Here is a 19829-nt window from a genome sequence, read left to right as displayed (position 1 = left end):
GAACTGTTCACACGATTTATAGCTTGAGATCTCAGTTGTTCCTCAAAAGTGAAACATAACCGCGGTGGCTCAGAGAAAATATGTTAAAAATAAGTATTGACCTACAACGTTCTCAATTTCCTTAATAGCGGAAACTCATAACTGGTCATGCTTTCATTATAGATATGAGAATTTCAAGGGATTTAAGTAGTTTCTCTCAGCCTTCAGCCTCAGCCGCAGCCTCCTCCCCATAGACCCCCTGTTTAGTTGCCACGAATTAGGGATGGCTCAGGAGGAGGCAAGTGTTGATAACTGCGTTCCTCGTCATACAAGCAGGCACACGATGCATCCGGGTGCCTGAGGTCATTCCCCACCACCCAGCCCTGGGAAGCAGTCCTATCCGTGTAAACACAACCGACTTCTCCAGTCACCTTCTTGCCTTGATATTTCCTTCTTCTCAGTCCCCCTTGGCATCTGGAAGGTGCTGCACGGTGCTGGAAGTGAGCTGAAGAACATCAACGTGCTAGAGACACCGTTGTCACAACGGTGTGGACCCGGCTGTCTGTTCCCCGGCAGCCAAGGCTAAACCTTGAACTGTGAGCCTCTGCTGTTGGAAAGGGATTGTGAAATTCCTATCTTGGGACATATATAGATGCTGGTTTAGTTGTAGGCTGGCACTTGCAGTTGTCATCAGCGCTATTTTGACCTATCAACAAGGTTACTTCAGGCAATCTTATGTAGGACGTCGAATAAAATATGGTATGTTGCCTTGCCCACCTTAGGACATAATAATGGGAGATGCTTAGAGTTCTGAACATTCCAAGGTTTTCCTGGATTTGAGCTGCTCCCAGGCACTCTGCACCTGACAAGGTCTAACCCTACTCGTAGCAATGGGGAGTCCCAAAAGGTGATTCCCTTGAAAGACGGCGGTTGCAAGATTGAGCGCTACGTGAAGGTCCCATAGCAGACGGGAGACGTTAAAGAGGCTGGACTGGCAAGTCCTGGTCTAAAGAAGTTCCTCTTTCCTTTTGTGCTCGATAGCTTTAATAAGTCTCCTTTTTCTCTTGCAGGGGAAGGTGGCGCAGACGGCTTGCATGTCGGCGTGCAAACACCTCTCCACCTCGCTGATGCAGCTGCTGCTGGAAGCCGAAGTGCGGCAGCTGACGCTGGGCGCCTTGCAGCAGTTCAACCTGGACGTGGAGGAGTGCGAACGTAAGATGCAAAATCATCGTGTTTTCCGTGTCTTGCTTTGCCCGTTTGTACGTCGGGACCGAAGCCAGGGCTTTTAGCGATGCCAAGTATTTGGGATGGGGGAACGCCCGCAGAGCTCACTGGGGCTGTCCAGGATGACGCTTGGCGATATCTTCAGGACAGAAGCAGCCCAGCAAGTTATAAGAGATCAAAGCTTTACTCTTCCTTTTTTTCTTTAACGCTACCTTGATGCTTTCCAGACCATCCCTGCTTTTTGAGATGGAGTATTTTAAAAATAGGAGGGATTAGAGTAGGTAAAACATGAGGAGGGCTGACGAAAATCAGTTTACTTATGACTATGTCTGAAAACAATAACTGGCTTATGTTCTTAAGAAGTTCTGGTCCTCTTCTGACCTCAGCTGTTTGTCTTCTCTCTCTGCTGCAGAGAATTTTTTCTCAAACCGACCCCTTTTTGCAAAGTCACTGTGAGGGAAAAGAGATGTTCTGTGACAAAATAACTACGTCTGTTCAAAGGTGTGCGTGGAACATCGCGGTGCCAGCGCCATGGCTTTGCTCTCAACCCTGTTTATTTCAGTTCATCTAATTTACACCGGAATTAGCTCTGAAATCCGAAGGTTTCCCTCAAGTTGCTTGTTATCCTGCTCAAGAGAAGGGTTCAAAAAATATAGCACAAAACTGACAAAATTATTTTTTTTCTTCCTATTTTTATAATTAAGCTACAGCAGGGTGAGCACACTTCTGCACAGGAACCTCTCTCCCTTATGAGGGGGACGGATTTATTATTGCAATTAATATTAGGATGGATTAGCGACTGTGGCTATGGAAAACACAGAGCTTGATAGGGTCGATAAAGAGTTCAGGAAATCTTTGATAAAGTATTTTGAGGAAGTTGTTTTTCCCAATACCCACCTTTTTGTCTTTCTCGGTTAACGTGGAAATTGGGATGTGTCTTATTTAGAACATGATAAACCTGTTTACTGCAGAGTCTTCTGAAATGCTCTTTGGCCCCATGTGGCTCCCATTAAACCCCACAGCAAAATAGTCCCTGGCCTCAGCGCGAATGGTATCAGAGCCTAAATAGCGGTGAGTTTGCTTTTCCTATCTCTGATAACTCAAGGAAATCAGTTGTGTTGGTTTCCTCATCATCTGGCCCTTAACACTGTCAAAAGATATTCTTCCACCCTTTATAAAACATTTTGCTGATCACGTTTTTGTTCAGCTGCACCCATCAATAGCGAGATGAAATTTATTTCTGAGAAAGATCACCCAGTAAGATTTTTGGTGTTTGTAGGGAGTATATTTAAATTTTTTAATGTTCTTTTGCTCATTTCCAGCACTCAGCTGAGTAGCCTGGGAGAAGGATCCCTGTTTAACGAATCACATCCAAAATTTGCAGCTCTATCGTATGTCGTAACGCAAGCAATGCCTTATTTTTCTTCCAGAAACACCTTCAGCCCTGAATTCTTGCTGTCTAATTTGTGTCCCATCAGCGCGTCGGGGCTGCACCGGTAGCAGCTGTGTTCCCAGTCGGTGTCCGCAGAGGGACAGGCGATGTTGCTGAGAATAATAGGAAGCATTTGTCATTAATAATAGTTTCCTTCTTTCTCTTTTGGCTGCAAACAGACTCGTAACCCTGCAGTTTTCCGCCCCATCGGTAACGTGGGTCACTAAGCAGCGTCTCTTCCCTAAAAGCCCCCGATGCTAAGTAAAACGGATGACATTTAATATCGGGTTTAAAAGCACGATTCCTTAAATTCCAATTGTTTTGCGAGACAAAACCAGGAGCACTCAGACATTCAAGAGCAGGTGACGCCAACCTGAGCAGCGGGGCAGGCGACCCGCTCCCCCCAGCCCCGGCCCGAGATGCCGTCTCGGGCAGGGGAATGGAGACGGATGCCGGTGCTGTAACCTTCCTATCCATCACTGTCAGCCCCCAGAACGGAAAACCCAGACAAAGTCTTTTTCTTCCTTTTCGGCAGCAAAAATGCATTCTCTCGTTCCTGCGGGTTTGTCTGGTGGCTTTGCTGACACCGGGGATAATTGTAGTTCTATTTTTGAGAAGCAGTGCATCAAGATTTTAGTTTTAAGAAAAGCCAATCCTGACAGTGAACTGATATATTCAGCAAATATGTTTCAATTTGCACGGGTTTTGTTTGGTTGGGGTTTTTTTTTATCTTTTACCTGAAAGCGCAGGTGCGAATCTCAGCATCCCTATCATACCAGTTGTGTAATCGACTTTATGTCTCTGCCTCCAGCCCTCTTCCCCTCCCCAGACCCCTTACCTAGTTTAGCAGCTTTATCTTGTACTTATCATATTAAAATAGGATTTTATGGCTGTTTGGAGCACTTCCAGTGAGTTCTGTGATGCGGGAACGGGGCTTCGGAGTTTCGATCCCAGAGTTTATTAGGCTTTTGTTTAAGCCTCTTGTAGAGGCCAAAGGTATAAGCTGGTTAAGAGAGTGGTGAGGCAAAGTAATGAAAGGACTTAGACGTATATTAAGCACGGTTTGAAGGTGGTGCAGATAATTTGCTCTATATCAGAGTAGATACAATGCACGTTACAAGAAAATGTGTTTATATACACAACAGCTAACAATTGTAGAGCTGAAAAAGATGATAGCTTAGGTTTAAAACAAGACACCGGTAAATTAATTCTCCGGACTTGTGGGTTCATAAAATATTTCCTGATTTATAAATAAGTTGCAATCCCATCAGCATAAAAAGGGAATGGCTGCACGAACCATTGCATCAGGCTACGGTTTGGCACCAGGCGCATGCAAGCCCGGATGGTGCTCGGGAGAAGCACGCGGTCATGGTGGGACCCCTTGCCTGCACCATAAATTCCCCCCTCCATAGAAACGTGCTTGTTTTGCATCTTCAAAGCACTGAATATACAGTTTATTAATTTTATGACCTTCAAAAAGAAAGCTTTCAGAGGGCTGGGGAGAAGCAGTAAATTAAATAAACATTAAGAACCAAATCTTGCATGTCTTGGTCGTATGAATAGTCCCGTAGACGTCAGCAGCATTTTTGGTGCGAAAGAGGCAAGAAAGAGTGGAGCTGAAAAGTTATAAAAACCCGATTAGGCTGGGTGTGATGTGAGAAACCTGGGAAAAATGTGAGCTGTTTTCCTGCGGCATTATCCCCCCGTGAGACCACGGTGCTGGAGCCTCCGGCTGGACAAAGCCCTCGAGGAGACGCAAGGCACCGGTCCTGCGCGTAGAGGTTCATGTCCTCTTTTTTTTTCCCAGCAAAAAGCCGTTTCCCAAGGTGTGTGTTAGAGATTTGAAAGTCTTTTGATGCAGATTTACAATGATGTGTGTGCGTGGATGGCACGGCTGACCTCCAGGGAAGGGCAAAAGTCATTTTTAAAACGTCTGTTGCTGGCCAGGTATGAGTTGTAACTCTTGTTCTTGTTGCTTGGCTTTACATAGCTCTTTTTTTATGCAGGCAAGAGAGATTCTCTCACCTCCTTTTTAAACCTGAAGTGAAATAAGGCATAGAGGTTAAATGAATTGCCCAGAAAGACACAGTAGGACACGTCTAATTATGTCTCAATTTAGGAGTGAGTTCTGGCTCCAGCCCAACGAGCCAACTTGAAAAGACAAAAAAAAAAAAAAAGTCTGGAGAGGGGAAAAAAAATACCCCTAACACAAATATTTCTGTGAACCTGTAAACAGAGGAGGTGATGCTTTTTTCAGCATAGGCATTTGCTTTTTAAAATGGGTTTGCTGCCTTCCAGAATACGTCTGTAACCCAAGCTTTAACAGTACATGCAGCATGCTTTTTGTAATTGCTACATGCCTCGTAACCCAGTTCCCTGCTCTGCTCCTTTTGGACCTCCTGGTGCTGGTATATATATATATTTTTTTTCCATATCTCCTGTACCTCGGAGGTAATGGGAATCAAATGTAACAACCCAAATTTGGAGATTGCAACCACTCCTACAAAAGTGTTTCCCATCTACGTAACCGGTTCCAGCAGTGGTTGAGGCAGATTGTTTTTACAATACTTAGATCATAAAATAAGCAGTTCCATAATCTCTAAAGTCTTTTAACTGCTGCTTTATGAGAAATTAAAAGAGCTGTAAAAATTATATTTAAAATTTCATTAAACTCCCCATTTTTGTTCAGCCCACTCCTGGGGGCAGTCAATAAGAAACACAGATGTCTCCGCCGGTTTGAGGAATCCTCCAGCCCGACACCCGAGCGTGCCAAAATGCACCGATACGGGTCCCGGCGCAGCCGTTCACCACCTCCTTCTTGGCTGCGTTATCTGGCTCTGAGGACTTTCTCACGTGGAAATCCTGTTATTTGTGTAAGATGCTGGGGTTTGCCCACCACGCCGGAGGAGTCCTCTTCCTCGAGCGCGGCTTCTTTGCACCACGCAAACGGCTGCCTGATGTTCTTCCAACCTGCAGCCCATCAGGGATTAGCGTGTGCGGAGCTAGAGGTGAGCACGGCGGTTTTGAGGACAAACTCCCTGATTTTAGGTTATTGCACTGTGCGCTTGCTGGTATCCATCCTGCCGCAATGCACCAGCAAAAGCTCATGTTTTGGGGGAGAAAAGGGGATGTCGCAATGAACAGAGGGAACGGTTTGAGCAGATAGCATCAGGAGAGAAATCTCCACGCCACTGATGCTGATCTCTTGATGCACCTCGAATGCTGTGTTCAGGTTTGGGCCCCTCACTCCAAGAGAGACATTGAGGGGCTGGAGCGTGTCCAGAGAAGGGCAACGGAGCTGGGGAAGGGTCTGGAGCACAAGGCTGATGGGGAGCGGCTGAGGGACCTGGGGTTGTTCAGCCTGGAGAAAAGGAGGCTGAGGGGAGACCTCATCGCTCTCTACAGCTGCCTGAAAGGAGGGTGTAGAGAGGTGGGGTCGGTCTCTTCTCCCAGGTAACAAGGGATAGAACAAGAGGAAATGGCCTCCAGTTGCGTCAGGGGAGGTTTAGACTGGATATTAGGAAATTTTACTTCACTGAAAGGGTTGTCAAGCATTGGAACAGGCTGCCCAGTGAAGTGGTGGAGTCGCCATCCCTGGAGGTATTTAAAAGACGTTTGGATGAGGTGCTTAGGGACGTGGTGTAGTGGTGGACTTGGCAGTGCTAGGTTAACGGTTGGACTTGATGATCTTAAGGGTCTTTTCCAACCTAAACGATTCTGTGATTCTTCAGATCCTGCAATACCTGATAGCTTTTTATTATATTATTGGCTCATGGCCTCAGTCAAGTGCCTCTCCATGCCACTCGGGTGTATCGTTAAAAAGAAAAGATATGTGTTTAAAAGAATTTAAAGGTGTAGATCTTCCCAAGACATAGTGCACATACATAGGGTCATGTTACTGCAGCTGGTGGTGGTTCTGTGCTGGCTGAGTTGGTGGTAACTGCGTGTGTGTGAGCTCCTCACCCATGGTGAGAGCCAGGGAGGGGACCTTTAGTAGCCCATGATGAAGGACAAAGCTACATCATGTGCGTCCTGGGTTGTGAGGGTGTGAAAGGACCATGGCTGTGGTTCGGATGATTGGTAGGAAGTCCTTATGCTGCAACATGGGAGTTGTAGGAGTTCGTAGGCTGGGATGACGGTGGTCGATGATGGTACATGGGTGGCAGAAGCAGCTGATGGAAGAGCAGGGAAGAAGCATGCCAGGTAGCGGGTTGGTTTGCCACCTGCCTTGCAGTGCCTGAAGGCAGTGTCCTCTAAGCCAGGGCTTTCCAACCTTTGTTTCGCAGCCAAGCCTCACTCGGAAAATCGGCCATCTCCCCCCCCGTGCTGGCTCCGGCGCCTGCCGTGCCCCGGGACACTCTCTGCGGCACTGCTCCTGTACCACAGGCTGGGACTGCTGTTCCTCTGCCTCCCGCTCCTGGGAGGTCCAAGACAAAGCCTCGCAGAGATCTGCTCCACAGCTCGCTCTGGAGATGCTCTGCTCCATGGCAAGGCTGCTTTCCTTCCCCGCAGCGTGTTCAGATACTCCTTTGCCGTCAGCATCCCTGTTTTCCCTCCTGGTGACTTTTCCTGCCCAAATTGCAGCTCATCGTAGCACTCGCTAACACTTTATTGTGCACGTCAGGAATAAACACAGCTCCTTCCCTTGCGTTTCCTCCCTAGGGCTCGCCTGGGGCCATGCGTTGGCACCGCATCCTGGAACACTGCAACCTGGAGCGGGGCTGAGCAGCAAGAAAAAATGCAATTCTGGCAAAAGGATGCTGAGCTTTGAGAGTGTGCAGGTGTATTTAGTGTACGGGCACATGACTGAACCAGGTCAAGGATTCTGGCAGCTAAGAAAGCTGCTACCTGTTGATTAAAGTGCCATTAGAGTCCTAGATTGTCCCAAATACAAGGTTGAGCACAGTTTGCATGAGCTGCCTGCATGGATGGCTTGAAAGAACACCTTTTCGTCGTGGAGCAAGCAGATGCTGATGCCCGTGCAGGCGCGTAGTTCAGCTCATCCCTGGGAACTTGCAGACCCTCTGTTTGCCCGGTGCTTTGCCCAGGCCTGCCTTGTTGCTTGCGATGCCGGTGACCTGTGCCATTCCCTTGGAGGACAAGAGGAGCGGATCGCTTCCTTCCCACCTCTGTCAAAACTCAGCCCTCATTGGGAAAACAAAACTTTGCATTTTCCTGCGGTTAAAATGGAGTGGGGTGATTTGTATTGACAGCAGAGCTGTCTTCCAAGCGCTGCTGTACGTGCTTCCTGAAATGAGAAGGGTAAATTATCGGTGCGCCGAGTGACGGAGGGCATGGAAGTGGGAGCCTCTGGTCCACGGCTCTGACACTTCCCTACACTTAGATTTATCCTCCCTTATCTCTCCCTGAATTTGTTCCCCTGGGCATATCATTAATTTATTTCGTGCTGCCTTCATTTTCCACAGCTGACCTTTCTTAGAGGTTGAGAAGTACTCGCAGTGGCAAAGAAAGCGATGCCTGGTGAATTAGTGCGTATACATATGCATGGAGGAGAAGCACATGACCCCCCATTGATGAGCTATCAAAAACGTGTCCTTTTTGGGTAGATGCTGATAGGGCGTATTTGGACAATGGTGTCTACTTTAGCACAGTACTTCAGCGGTCTTTGCAAGTCTGACTCCGGCAAATCCTGGGAGTTTGCGTGATGTCGGGAGAAATGAACTTCTCTCCAGCCATTTTACATTGCCCCTGAACTGAGACCTCCTGCTTGCATCTGCCACCTCTAACCATCAGCTGGTTTTTGCCTTATATTCACTCTTCATCTGTTCTATAATCCATCACCTGGTCTCCTTCATTGTTTTAGCTTTAGTATTTCTCTCTCTCTTTTCCTTCTCTTCTGTCTCCTTTGTCCCATGGTGTCATCTCAGCTTCTCCCGTCCTCTTGTCTCCAACCTCTGCTGTCTGCTACAACCTTTTGGATATCCTCCATCTCCACCACCTTCCTGTGTTCTCCTTTGTTACCAGGAGACCCCCTGATATTTAGTTACCCATCCTTATAGTCCTTTGCAACTCTAGGACAAGAAGACGCCTCTGTCCACGCCTAATTTTGTTTAAACAGTTTTAAGAGCGTGCGGTTCCTCAGCCCTGTGCCCACCTTCCCTTCCCCACCCATCATGGACACACACTATTGATGCTTGTCAGCCTTTGCAGCTCGAATGAGCTCATGGTGAGATGCATACGTTCCACTTTTCCTAGTATTAGTGTTTTAATGGAGCTGCGAACTTCACATCTGCTAAGAGACATCCATTGTACCTCTTGGGTTAAGAGTTTGGGAACCTGTATAGATCTGTAACTTGATTCTGTAGGCCTCTCCTACAGATTAGCAGGGAGCAATTTTCTTGGCATGTATCTCGTACAATTTCTTCTGAAGAGCTTCCTTTTCTTCTGCTTGAAAACATCCAGTGGTCCAGCAGTGAGGAGTTCCTCTCTGGGGCTGTGGATGCTCCTCAGCCCTGTCAGCAGACCATCACGGCCCCTGGGACCACTCGTTTCTATGCAATAACAGGACTACAGGCTCATCTTTGTTCCATCAGAGGAACAAATGATGGAGAGGGGTAGAAATTTTTATTTAATCTGACCCAGTTCAGTGTGTTTTGGATAACTCCTCCCTCTCCCTGCAGCTCTCTGGAATTCCCCAGATGGGGAAGAGCTTTGATAATTTGGCCTATAACGGGGAACAGCTTCAAAGCAGGGCTGTGTGGGAATGGTGTGGGTGAAGTATAAGCTCAATATGGGAATTGGGATCTTCTCTCTCTTCCTCTTGCTTCAATTCCTACCCGTCATTTCTCATCTGTTTTCCTTGCGAGCTTCTCCAGAGTCCACGCAGAGATTTGTTCTTCAGCTTGAGTATCCTCAAGGTGTCATTTTGTGCCTCTGGGTAGGGTGCAAGAGGTCCTGTCGCTTGCCTTTTCTAAGATAGTCTTCCAAGGGTTTGTCTAAGGAAGGTGACTTTGAGACCTACATTCTTCACTGAGGAATACTGAGATGGTTGTTTCCCCAAATACAAAATCTTGTTCATGACTGATGCAACCGCAAGCGGATTGTCCAGGTTCCCCTCACCAGGAGCTGCTGTAACCTCAATCCTGCAGGTCTGCTGTCATGAATTCTGGCGGTGTTGTGTAATTTAGAGAAAATCTTACCCTCAAAATGATGTTTTTGAGGAACGAAGTCGCCAGCTGTGTTTATTTGAACCGCACAATACATATAAGACTCTGCCCCTCTGTGCGTAGCCGTCTACAGTATACAAAAAGAGATTCCCCCGTTCTGTATAATTAATTTACAGTGGATGTCTCTTTTCTGGTGTGCGTTTGAACTCTTTATTCTTTGTTCATTGTAAAGGGCTTAACGGTTCCTGTTCCTTGATTCTTTCATTGGTGAAATGTTTTGGAAGAGAGGTTAGAGTCCCCCTGTGACCTGCCCTGGGTGGCCCAAGCCTGTAGACCTTGCAAAGACATTACTTTTTTGGCCTGAACACAAGTCTCTCAAACCTTTAGCCTGGCTAAATGCTTTGTACAAACAGCCGCATACTGATCTGCTCTATTCTCTTGTGATTTTCTGCTCAAGGGGCTGTACTGTAGGTGGCTTGCTCTGTTTGCCACTTGCCTTGGTAGTGGAGACAGTACAATGAACGAATCCGACAGTACTGAGGCCAGCACTGTGCTTGGTTTTTCTGAGAAAATTATCCTGAAATCTGGTTGAAGAGATTAAAACCAAGAAGAACTGGCTGTGTCTTTCCTCTAAAGCTCTGTTCTCTTCTTTGTTTCTTTTTTTCTTTAAGACTTTGTTCATTCCTCCTTCAGAATAAGTTTGTGGCATTGGTATGTAAAATGTGACCTACGATTACAGAAGGTACGGCTATTTTTATAACAACCGTGGGGTGAAGCATTGCATTCATTCCTCTTCGGGCTCCTTACAGCCAAGTGCTGTAGCAGCTTGCTTCTAGCGTCTGAGCCGTATTCTTGCTCTCATTTCTTCTGTAATACAAATAATATGATCTCATACGCCATTTCACTTCTTGAATGTCAAGTGCATTGTTAATGCAGTAGAGACTCCAGTCCGTTCTTTTGATGAGAATGACTGGTCAAGGAAATGTTGCTTCAATGCGCTACCGTTGTTGGAATGTGCAGTGTTAAAGGGCAGCATCACCCCGTAACTCTCCCAGCCTTCCTCCCATACGGTTCCTGGGTAAGAGACAGCTAAAGGTGAGCAGCTAACTAGCAACCATGTCTTGGGATGAAATCTGTCTTGGGTTGCTCATGAGCAGATGACAGTAGTGATAAATTCACGAGTCTTGTGAAAACATTCAAGACCCAGTCACAGGCATTTTCTCAGGAGGATTTAAAATTCATGCTTTCGGGATGATCTTAAATTTCACAACTCCGTGTGCGCTTCTAAATAGATTCCTAGCAGCTGTGAAGCCCTTAAATCCAAAATAGAAATTTTCTTTCATTGCAGTCCTTTCAGGGTTTCTGTTTTCCAGTGTTTCTCCAAATATAATTAGTAACATGACGTGACCCCATCCTTGGAGGGTAGGAGATAGCAGTTCAGCCAGTTTGTTGGGTACCTCAGCCCAGGGACGTCTGCGACACTGAGCCGCCCAGGGCAGTTTCATCCCTCGAGAGGATGCTCAAACGCTCTTTCTCTCATCTCAAAGTTTTTAACTTCTCAGGTACGTGCTTTTCCAAAGTGGGGGTGTTTTAGGATTGATGTGGCTTTGGGGATAATTTTTCCAGATGAGACAGTGGGGTGTACAGCAAATGTGTAAAGATGATTTATCCTTTGCAGATCAGAGTCAGAAAGCTTGTTAGTCCTCCCTTGCGTGTGTGTGCTGGCACAGGCAAGCGACAGTCAAATTTTATAGCAAACGTACATTAAAATGCCTTTACAGTTAGAATTAATTAAAACAGTTTTTGAGGGTTAAATATAAACTCTCTTTGGACTATTTGCAGCCTGAATATTGCAGCATCGGTCAATGAAACTGGCTGGAAGCCGAGCAGCTCCTATCTCTGTCCAGTCCCGTCCTGTGCAAAAGTGGCAAAGTCCATAGGCACCACGACGGATGGTTTCTCCTGGCTTTCATTTATGCTTTTCCTATCCAAAATCTAAAAGTGAACAGTCACGTCCATACTTTCTCTCTTTATTTTTTATTATTCGTTTCTAGTAGTAACGTTGGATAAAAGCAGTGGTTTTACAGCTGTGTTTGCTATTGTCCTGCAGCAGTTGTCACTTGAGCGATCACTGCAAAGATGAGGGATCGTTCCAATCTTAGAGCTCTTGTGGCATTTGAAAATATTAAAAAGCAAAGCTGTGGATGTCTGAAAACTGGCTGCTGTGCCCCTGGAGGTACCTGTGTCTGTATTGAAGCATGTTCTCCATCCCAAGATTTTAATGGATGGTGGAGCAAGAAAGCTGACAAATAACCCCTCTCTGGTTTCCAGAAACAAGGCAGTTGAGGAACAGGGCTGAATCCCGATGTCTAATTCATTAGTCTGTTCTCGTTAGAGCTGTGGGGACTGCTCATGTGACTGGGCTGGTATAGGAAGTCCTTAAAAATAGCACTGTGATGATTTGTTTTCCTTCTTTTGTGGCATTCGCTTGAAAATGAGATAACTTTTGGAAGGAGAAGCATTCGAGGAGAAGACCATCTGGCATGAAATGACTGCTTAGTGTTTAAGGGCAGGACAGGCTTTGTCCTTTAGTATCTCTGTGCAGTCATGGAGACAGAAGGCAAAATCCTTCTTCCTTATTGCCAAGCCATCCTTAGTCCTCAGCTTTGTGGAGCTGCAGGAGCTGTTTTGGGGGTTCTTGTATGGTAGAAACCAGAATAGTTGGGCAATAATGGGCCATACATAACTTAAAAATCTGTAGGTTGGTGTATATATTCCCTCCCTTCTTCCTTTCTGCCATCACGCTCGGCTGCATCTCAAGAAAACATTTCGTTCCAGCGTGCAGCATCTTCAGTGTCTGCAGGAGCAACAAAATTCAGCCGAAGGCAGAAGCTCCTTCTTGAGTCTTTCATGATGTTGAGTTGCGGCTTCACAAATTAGGTCCCCTCGGTGACGAAAAGTTGCACGGAGAGCGGAGATAAAGCTGTTACTTCAGTAGCTAAAGAGGGTGAAAATTAAGTGAAGTTGGGCAAAATCAACCTCAGGTGTATCTTCAGAAGACACACTTGAATATGTGCAGTCGTTGGCTTCATGAGCGCTACCAAGTAAAAGCTGTTAAATGGCATGGAAGAGCTAAGGTCCTCTAACGTGGATTCGTTCAAGTCCCCCTCAGTGGTTTTAGACTTGGTTTAAATAATGGATTGGAAGAAAAATAAATGACTTAAGTATGAAATTTTGGCCAGATTACACTGGAAGGAGGTAAATGTGGCCTTGGAAATATTCTCTTTGCTTTACAAGCCAATGTTATTCAGTTGTCAGATGTCTTCATCCAACATAAATAAATATGCCATATAATGGCCGCGATTCTTCCCATTTGGGGTGACTGTACACTGGCAATAGCGCGCCGTACCAGATAATGCAAATAATCTGCTGCCGAATAATTAATGATGCGGCTGGGCATATTTTTTTGATGAATGCTTATGGAGCCTGGTGACAGGCGTGAAATTAGAAAATTCCTTCAGCGCCCTAAAATATAAATAGCTTTCGGAACTGAAAAGAGTTTCACAGCTGAAGATTTTATTGTGTTGAGAGGAAAAACTTTTCCACCCCCATCCCCCCCTTTCTTCTCGGCGAGTTGTTTGTCCATTCACAAAACAAATACTCTGAAGCCCAGTACGGCTCATGGGAATAAATTTCAGGTCGAATTAGTACAGTTTCCTTGCTGTCAGGACGGTGGAATTAATGGTGTTTTGATGACACGAATTTTGAAGGGCGAACAAAGACGCTGAAGGGAGGGAGACATGACTCCTTAGAAGCGCGGTCCTCCTCTCCCCCAGCCTCTCTTGTCTTCCCTGTCATCCGTCTGCCAATCTCCCTGTCCATGGTTAGTTAAAGGCGCTTTTTATCCTCTTTTCTTTCCCACAGAGTTTGCCAGATCCGGCCCAGTGCCTGGGTTCCAAGGGGACACGCTGCAGTTGGCCTTCATCGACTTGAGACAAGTAAGTCTTTGTGTTTTTGTTTTTTGTTTTTCTTTTAAGATGTGTGACTGAAGACCATCAGGTCTTAAGGAAAGGGAGAGGAGGGGAAACGGCGTCGGCGATTTACGCCAGAGATCTATATTTCCCCCCGCCCCCTCCTCCCTGTGCTCGAAGCCACCTCCTTATTGAGCGCTCCGGGGTCCTGGAGATGGTGGAGGTGAAAAGGGCTGGTGGTACAGGGGCGAGAAAGAAAGCCATGCCTGACCCTGGCCGATGGGGTCCATTGTGCTCCCTCTGGCTTCTGCAGACACGGCAAAAAGATAACTCGGCGACTCTCCCGGCTGACGCCAAGCAGGTGGTGCTAACAGAGAGAGCAGTGATGCAGAGACCGCCCGCCTCGAGGACTTTTGTTCGCAGATAATGCCCGCAGAGGCGTTTTGCGAGGGCGAAGGAATTTGCATTCGGGCTTGTGTGGGGAGGGCATGAGTGTGTGCGCGCCCGTTTGTGTCCGTCTTTGGCTCGGCTCCCCCCTCCCCGGTCCCTTCTTCCGCAGATGGTCCCCAGCCATGAATGACAAAGTGGCTGTTGGGGAAGATGATTGGGGAAGGCTCCACCCATCGGTGCCCACCTCTCGAGGGGGCCCCGTTAGAGCCAAGTTGACCATAGCAGGTACTGAGGCATTTGTGGGGCTTGGCAAGCCAATTTAGGGAAAAGGGCCATTCTAGCGAGTCATTTGTTTGGGGTAGAAATGGGCATTATTGATATACTAGGCTGGGGGGAAAAAGTGAGGTGGTCCTGTCATCTCTTGGCACTGAAGATGGATGGGTTGCATAGAAAGTCTGAATGAAGTAAGACTCAATGACTGATGCTTCTCTCCTATTAAAACAATCTTTTTTTGTCTGTTAAACCCCCCTGGCTTTGTCCTTCCTGCCATCATGATGCAGTGCCTCTTGTTTTCAGGGTTGACGTAGTTTGCATTCTGAAAACTTTCGGGTGCCGAGGGTATTTCTTAAATCTGCATAATCCCTTGTATCGATGATCTCCTTACCACTGGGACTCTGATTCATGCTGGAGCCGCTTTTAACCCGTAAGGGTTTGAGAACTTCTCTGAATCCAATTGATGTGCAGGGAGCAATCTGTCATCCCATGACACTTCTGCGGAGCAGCAATAAGTTTAATAACGTTGAGATGCCGCGCGTTTGCTTTTCGGACTTGGGCCTGCGAGTACCCGCCACATTTGTTCGCAAAATGGTCAAAATAACTCTATGGGAAAGATGTGTGTTATCACTGCTACGCGTTGACACTTTTATCTTCATTAGCTTCTTGGCACTTTATTGACTGCAGTACACAACGCGCTCACAGCCTCCTGGGTATAAGGAAATGTGGAGGCTTTGGTCCTTTTCCAAGCACGAAGACGTGAACGCAGGGATTTTGAAGAGGAAAGCTGTGGCCGTTTGAAGAATGAAATGCCTTAAAAATGCTCGGTGAGGTTCAGCTGGTCTGAGCCAGTGCGTTAGCAGTGAAATGTTCGTACGGTTCATAAGTGCAAAACGCAGCCAAATGAATTCAGCTCGGGTGAGGAGAAAGCTGAACAGTAGCCCTCTACAATTCTTCCTCCTCTGTCAAACAGTCGTCTTTGTACATGGCATTTTCTTCTGTGTTTTGGAAGGTAGTCCCAACTTTTTTCCCTGCATTTAAAAATAGTAGCTTTTCTGAATGTTGCGAGGAGAAAGGGGAGGTGCTCTGGCCTGTTGAGTTTCAGGTGAGGACAGGCAGTCCTAGGTCTTCTGGATAACAGGGGTGCTTGTTGATGCCAAGTAGTGTACAGGTAAAGGACAACATCTCATTGCTCCAAGTAGAGAAGAATCCACCTATCACTGGCTTATTAAGATTAGCGATAACGTGCAAAGATGAGAGTTCGCAGCTCCCTTGATCCTGTCGATGACCTAATCCCGTGACATCTAATGTGTCACCAGACTCCGTCTGTGTGGAGCTCCGTGGGCTGCTCTGGGGCCATCACAGCTCCAATGCTCCCACCACCGTGGTGCTTCTGGTTGGACTGCAGCTCCAGCTGCAGGGCCTGGGAGCAGGGGATAGCTGGAAGGGTGGATGGATGAAAGTACAGCAAAGAGAGGTCTTTAATTTGTTCTTCAACTTGTTTTTAATTTGTTCTTTTTGGACATTGCGTTCTTTCTCTTTTAGGCTGCTAAATGTTAACACAATATTGACTTAAAGCTATAAAGGGGGAAAAAGATGTCACCCGAAAGTGTTTGTGTTTCTGGCTGTTTTCCTTCGCCCGGGGAGGAACGCCGGCGTAGCTGGTGAAAGGGTGTTTCCCACCTGAAATCCAGACAGGCTTCTCAAAATGTTAAAAGTAATTTCAGGTTTATATTTCAGGTAGGTTTATACTTACCTTGGAGCTGTCCTGTCAATTAGCGTGGCTTTGCATGAGCAGGCAGAAGCGGTCTGGCTTGGTTATGTAGGGAGGAAAAATGACTGGGCGAAAAATGCACCAAGTAAGTAGGGAGTTTAAAGAGATTTCCCTCTCCCTTCCCAATATATTTCAGTACTAGCTGTTACAGAGCAATTGTAGAGGAGAGAAAATTTTCAAAGTAATGTGGGATGATTAAGTTTAAAGGAATGACCAAAATTAATTCTGAGTACAATAAAATGTAAAATGGTAGAAAAATGTAGTGATTTGGTTTGTGTCTTGAATACAGATCCTTGTAGTAGAAAATAAGCCCTATAAAAATGTCACTGTCTAGGAGCATCAGAGTTCCTCCTTGTTCAGTGCAGCAGACTCAAGTGTAAGATCCCTCTGTACACTGAAAGCCTGATTTTCCCCTTGCGCTCAAGGAAATTGGGAGCAATTCCATCACCGTATGGTAAAGAGGAAAAGAGTCAAGCCCAGATAATCAAAATTGCTGTTCTGAGCAGACAGTAATTTAAAAAGGGACTTTTCTTCCCATCCTGGGACAATTCTAAATCCTTAAATACCTTTAATGAAGTGATAAAGTAAATCAAGTTCGCATCTCAAATCCTTCTGTAAGAGCCCTTTTATAACAAGGGGCTGACAGCGATACTCAAATATTTAAGGCTTTACAAGGAAGCAATAAGTTACTTTTTCCCCTTAAAGTTTAAACTTTGCTCTTACGCACTCAGTGCTATATGTTAGAAATCTGAAATAAATTTAGTTCCATAAATAACCTTGCTAAAATACGAAAGGTGCCTAAATAATTCACTCTTCTGCTTCTGTCTTTCAAAAGTGACTTAGGCACTTCTGTCCAAATACCGTTGAGTGCCCAAATACCGCTGAAGATCTCCAGGAGCTTTCAAATCAGCCCCAAGCCTGCACATGCAATAAGTTCACTGTTCTCTCCGCAGCTTCTGGCCAGCTGGAAATGTTTTAGCTTTTCGTTTTCATGGGTTTATTATAAGAAAGTTAGTTGAAGAGGAAGGTTTTATGTTTGTCTGTGAAGTTGCTGCAATCCACAGCCATGCTGATCTCTCCTAGAAGCCAGATCGACACTCATGGCTGCCCGCCAAGGAAAATCTGTCTCCAGCACTCGAAGAATTTCACTCTGGGCTTTAGCGAGGGAACGTCCTCGATGGATTAGAGCTCCTTACTCTAGACTCTCCCTCTGTCCAGCGAGTTATAAATCCTGTGTGTTGAATTTCCTCTGCAAGTGCAAACTTCAGCATCGAGGGAGATTTAGAGAAAGGCAGGCAGGAGCCCGTCTTGTGGGAGGCACGTGGATGTGCAAGGGATGATGACAGGGAGGTTCCACTCTTCTGCTCCATCATTTTTCTGTTTTACTTTATGGTTGTAACTTGATGGTGGTAATGAATTTGAGCATCAGCTCTTCAAACCCCATCGGTGAGGTTAAGATAGGCAAGCGCTATTGTTGGGTGTGGAACAACTCTTCTGCTTACCGCTTGTCCGATAGCAAACATTCGGTGCATCTTTTCACTGTGTTCGAAAGCCAGTTGTGGTTATTGTGGGTTGGTGTTGGATGCCGGCCAGCTGGGTAATGAGAGGTCTCCCTCTGATGCGTTAATTTTTCCCTATTACCTCTGATAGAGATGCTTAATAAAAGAGCGTTCCCCTCGGGAACACAATTCCCTTCCACTCCTGCTCTGTGCCCTGTTCTTCCCTTCATACAGGTTTCCCGTCTCTTCTGCACTGTTTGCATAGTTACTAGAGGGTTTTTTTTTTCATTTAGAAGACGAATTACAAAGTTAGGCAGGAGCTTTTAGCTGTATTAAATGTGCAGTTGTTCTATCTTTGTGTCCATCTTAATTTCCCCCAATGACTTCTGAACCTTCTGGCCCATTTTGGCCATATTTGGTTGGTGGCCTTCAAAGGTCTGACAGCCCTACACATTTTTCTGAAAACACGAGCCAAGATAAAGGAGAAAAGCTGGAGTATGAACTCATCCCTTAGACTCAACCTTGAGAGAGACCCGTGGGGAAACCTGGATTTCTTCGTTCTATGCTTGGTTTTAAGGAACCACCTGCTCCGTTGTAGGGAACAGCAAACTGTGAGATTACGTTGAGAGAGACAGTAACGCTGGCGTTCGTGGATATCCAGCTTAGCTTCTTACCAAAACGTCAGATGATAAATAAGGCTTTTAAAACTCCATCTGACTTGGTTGTTGGCTGCTTTAAAGGCATTTGGAGGCTTGGACTTGTGCAAGGTGAGACTGTTTCAAGTGAGATGTAGCCCTGTCTCCTACTGCTACCACGCGGTCCAGGGCTTCCATACCCAGGCTCAGGCATAGTGGCCGAGGGGAAGCCCTTGCAAATTTGGGCTGAAGGGCCAAGGCCCCATGGGGCTGTGCCTTGACTTGACACTGCAAGGCTCTGGCCACCTCTCTCCTCTGTCACCTGAGGCAGTTCAATTGTAGGAAGGTGGAGACAGTCCCTCCAAGAGCTCTGAGGCAGCATCCAGGACAGCATGCAGGTTCGTTCCCACCAGGCAGGAAGCCCTGGCTTGTTTTTTTTAAACTTGTTTTTATATTTTGCAGTTAAATGTGGTTTTCCTGCCCTGCAAAGTCTAATGAGATATCTGAGGAGCAGTGTGAAAACAAGATGTTGGGTGAGCCTCGGAGCCAGTCCTGAACCTGCTGAGAGAGGGACTGCCAGTGCCATGAGTGTGCAGTGGCGCGGAGAGAGGCTCATTAGATGTGAAACTGGTTTGGCCTATTTTTCCCCACTTGTTTTGCTGGTAGGTGCAACAGAAGTTGAAAATTGTATTAGAGGGAGGATCGATTAAGTTAACGATCTCGGTGAGGTGTCTCCTCTTCACATGTACTTGCTTGCATCTTTGAAGCACAGGTTTCTGTTGTAAGAGAAGTTGCAGACAGAGTAGCTGCCGCGTTAATCATTGGATGCAGTAAGGCAGAGATGAAAAGGTGACTCACGGGTTTCAGCTCATCTGCTTCCTTGCCAGTTGCTATTTTCCGTTTCCAAATTGTCCTGGAGACTGCCATCCCCCTGGCCCACTACCTTGCCCATCTTCGGCCTCGCAGCTCGGCCGGTTCTCCCAAACGCCCGTCGCACTGCTCTGGCCGAAGGCTGCAGCATGGGCGATCTGTACGCTGTTTTTTTTTTGAGAAGCAGTCTTGTACGTTTTGGTTTCTGGTCATCTTTAGTGTTTAATGCCCTTTGCAAGGGGACTTTTACCATAGGAAGACAACATTTACATTTCACATCTCGCTCACTTTTAACTGCATCCCTTTACTCCTGTGTTTACCCTGTATTCTGTCCTTGCTTAATAGTGCTTGTTTTAATTATTTAACCGTTGCTATGTGGCCTCTGCCACATTCTCCTCTCCAGCTCAGCGATCTGAAGCCCTTCGCTGGCTCTCAAGAGCAGTCCTGTGTGCCCTGCCCGCAGCTGCCTCCCAAGCGGTGTCAAGCGAAATGTTGAATTCTATTAATCTTTCATTGCAAATGTCATCTTCTTGTGCACTAAGGAAACCAGAGGTGTGAAGACGCATGTTCCAGTTGCAGCCTTAATTCTTAATTACCTGGCAATGATGGGTTTGAGCTAGTTTTATCATTACCCTTAAATATAGGGTTTTGCTGT

At 46.3% G+C, this 19829-nt stretch overlaps 1 protein-coding gene across 4 annotated transcripts in view; it reads left to right on the top strand.

Moving 5' to 3' along the window:
* Positions 1–19829, top strand: part of EXOC6B (exocyst complex component 6B) — a 317684-nt gene that overhangs the window by 223983 nt on the left and 73872 nt on the right. For all 4 annotated transcript variants that reach the window (XM_072861634.1, XM_072861632.1, XM_072861635.1 and 1 more), the window contains 2 exons: positions 1050–1191; positions 13687–13760. In XM_072861634.1, the coding sequence (XP_072717735.1) occupies positions 1050–1191; positions 13687–13760 (216 nt within the window). The remainder of the gene's footprint in view (positions 1–1049; positions 1192–13686; positions 13761–19829) is intronic.

Source organism: Ciconia boyciana, chromosome 5, assembly GCF_034638445.1.
Source record: "Ciconia boyciana chromosome 5, ASM3463844v1, whole genome shotgun sequence".
Taxonomy (NCBI): Eukaryota; Metazoa; Chordata; class Aves; order Ciconiiformes; family Ciconiidae; genus Ciconia; species Ciconia boyciana.
This window is presented reverse-complemented; position numbering and strand designations above follow the sequence as displayed.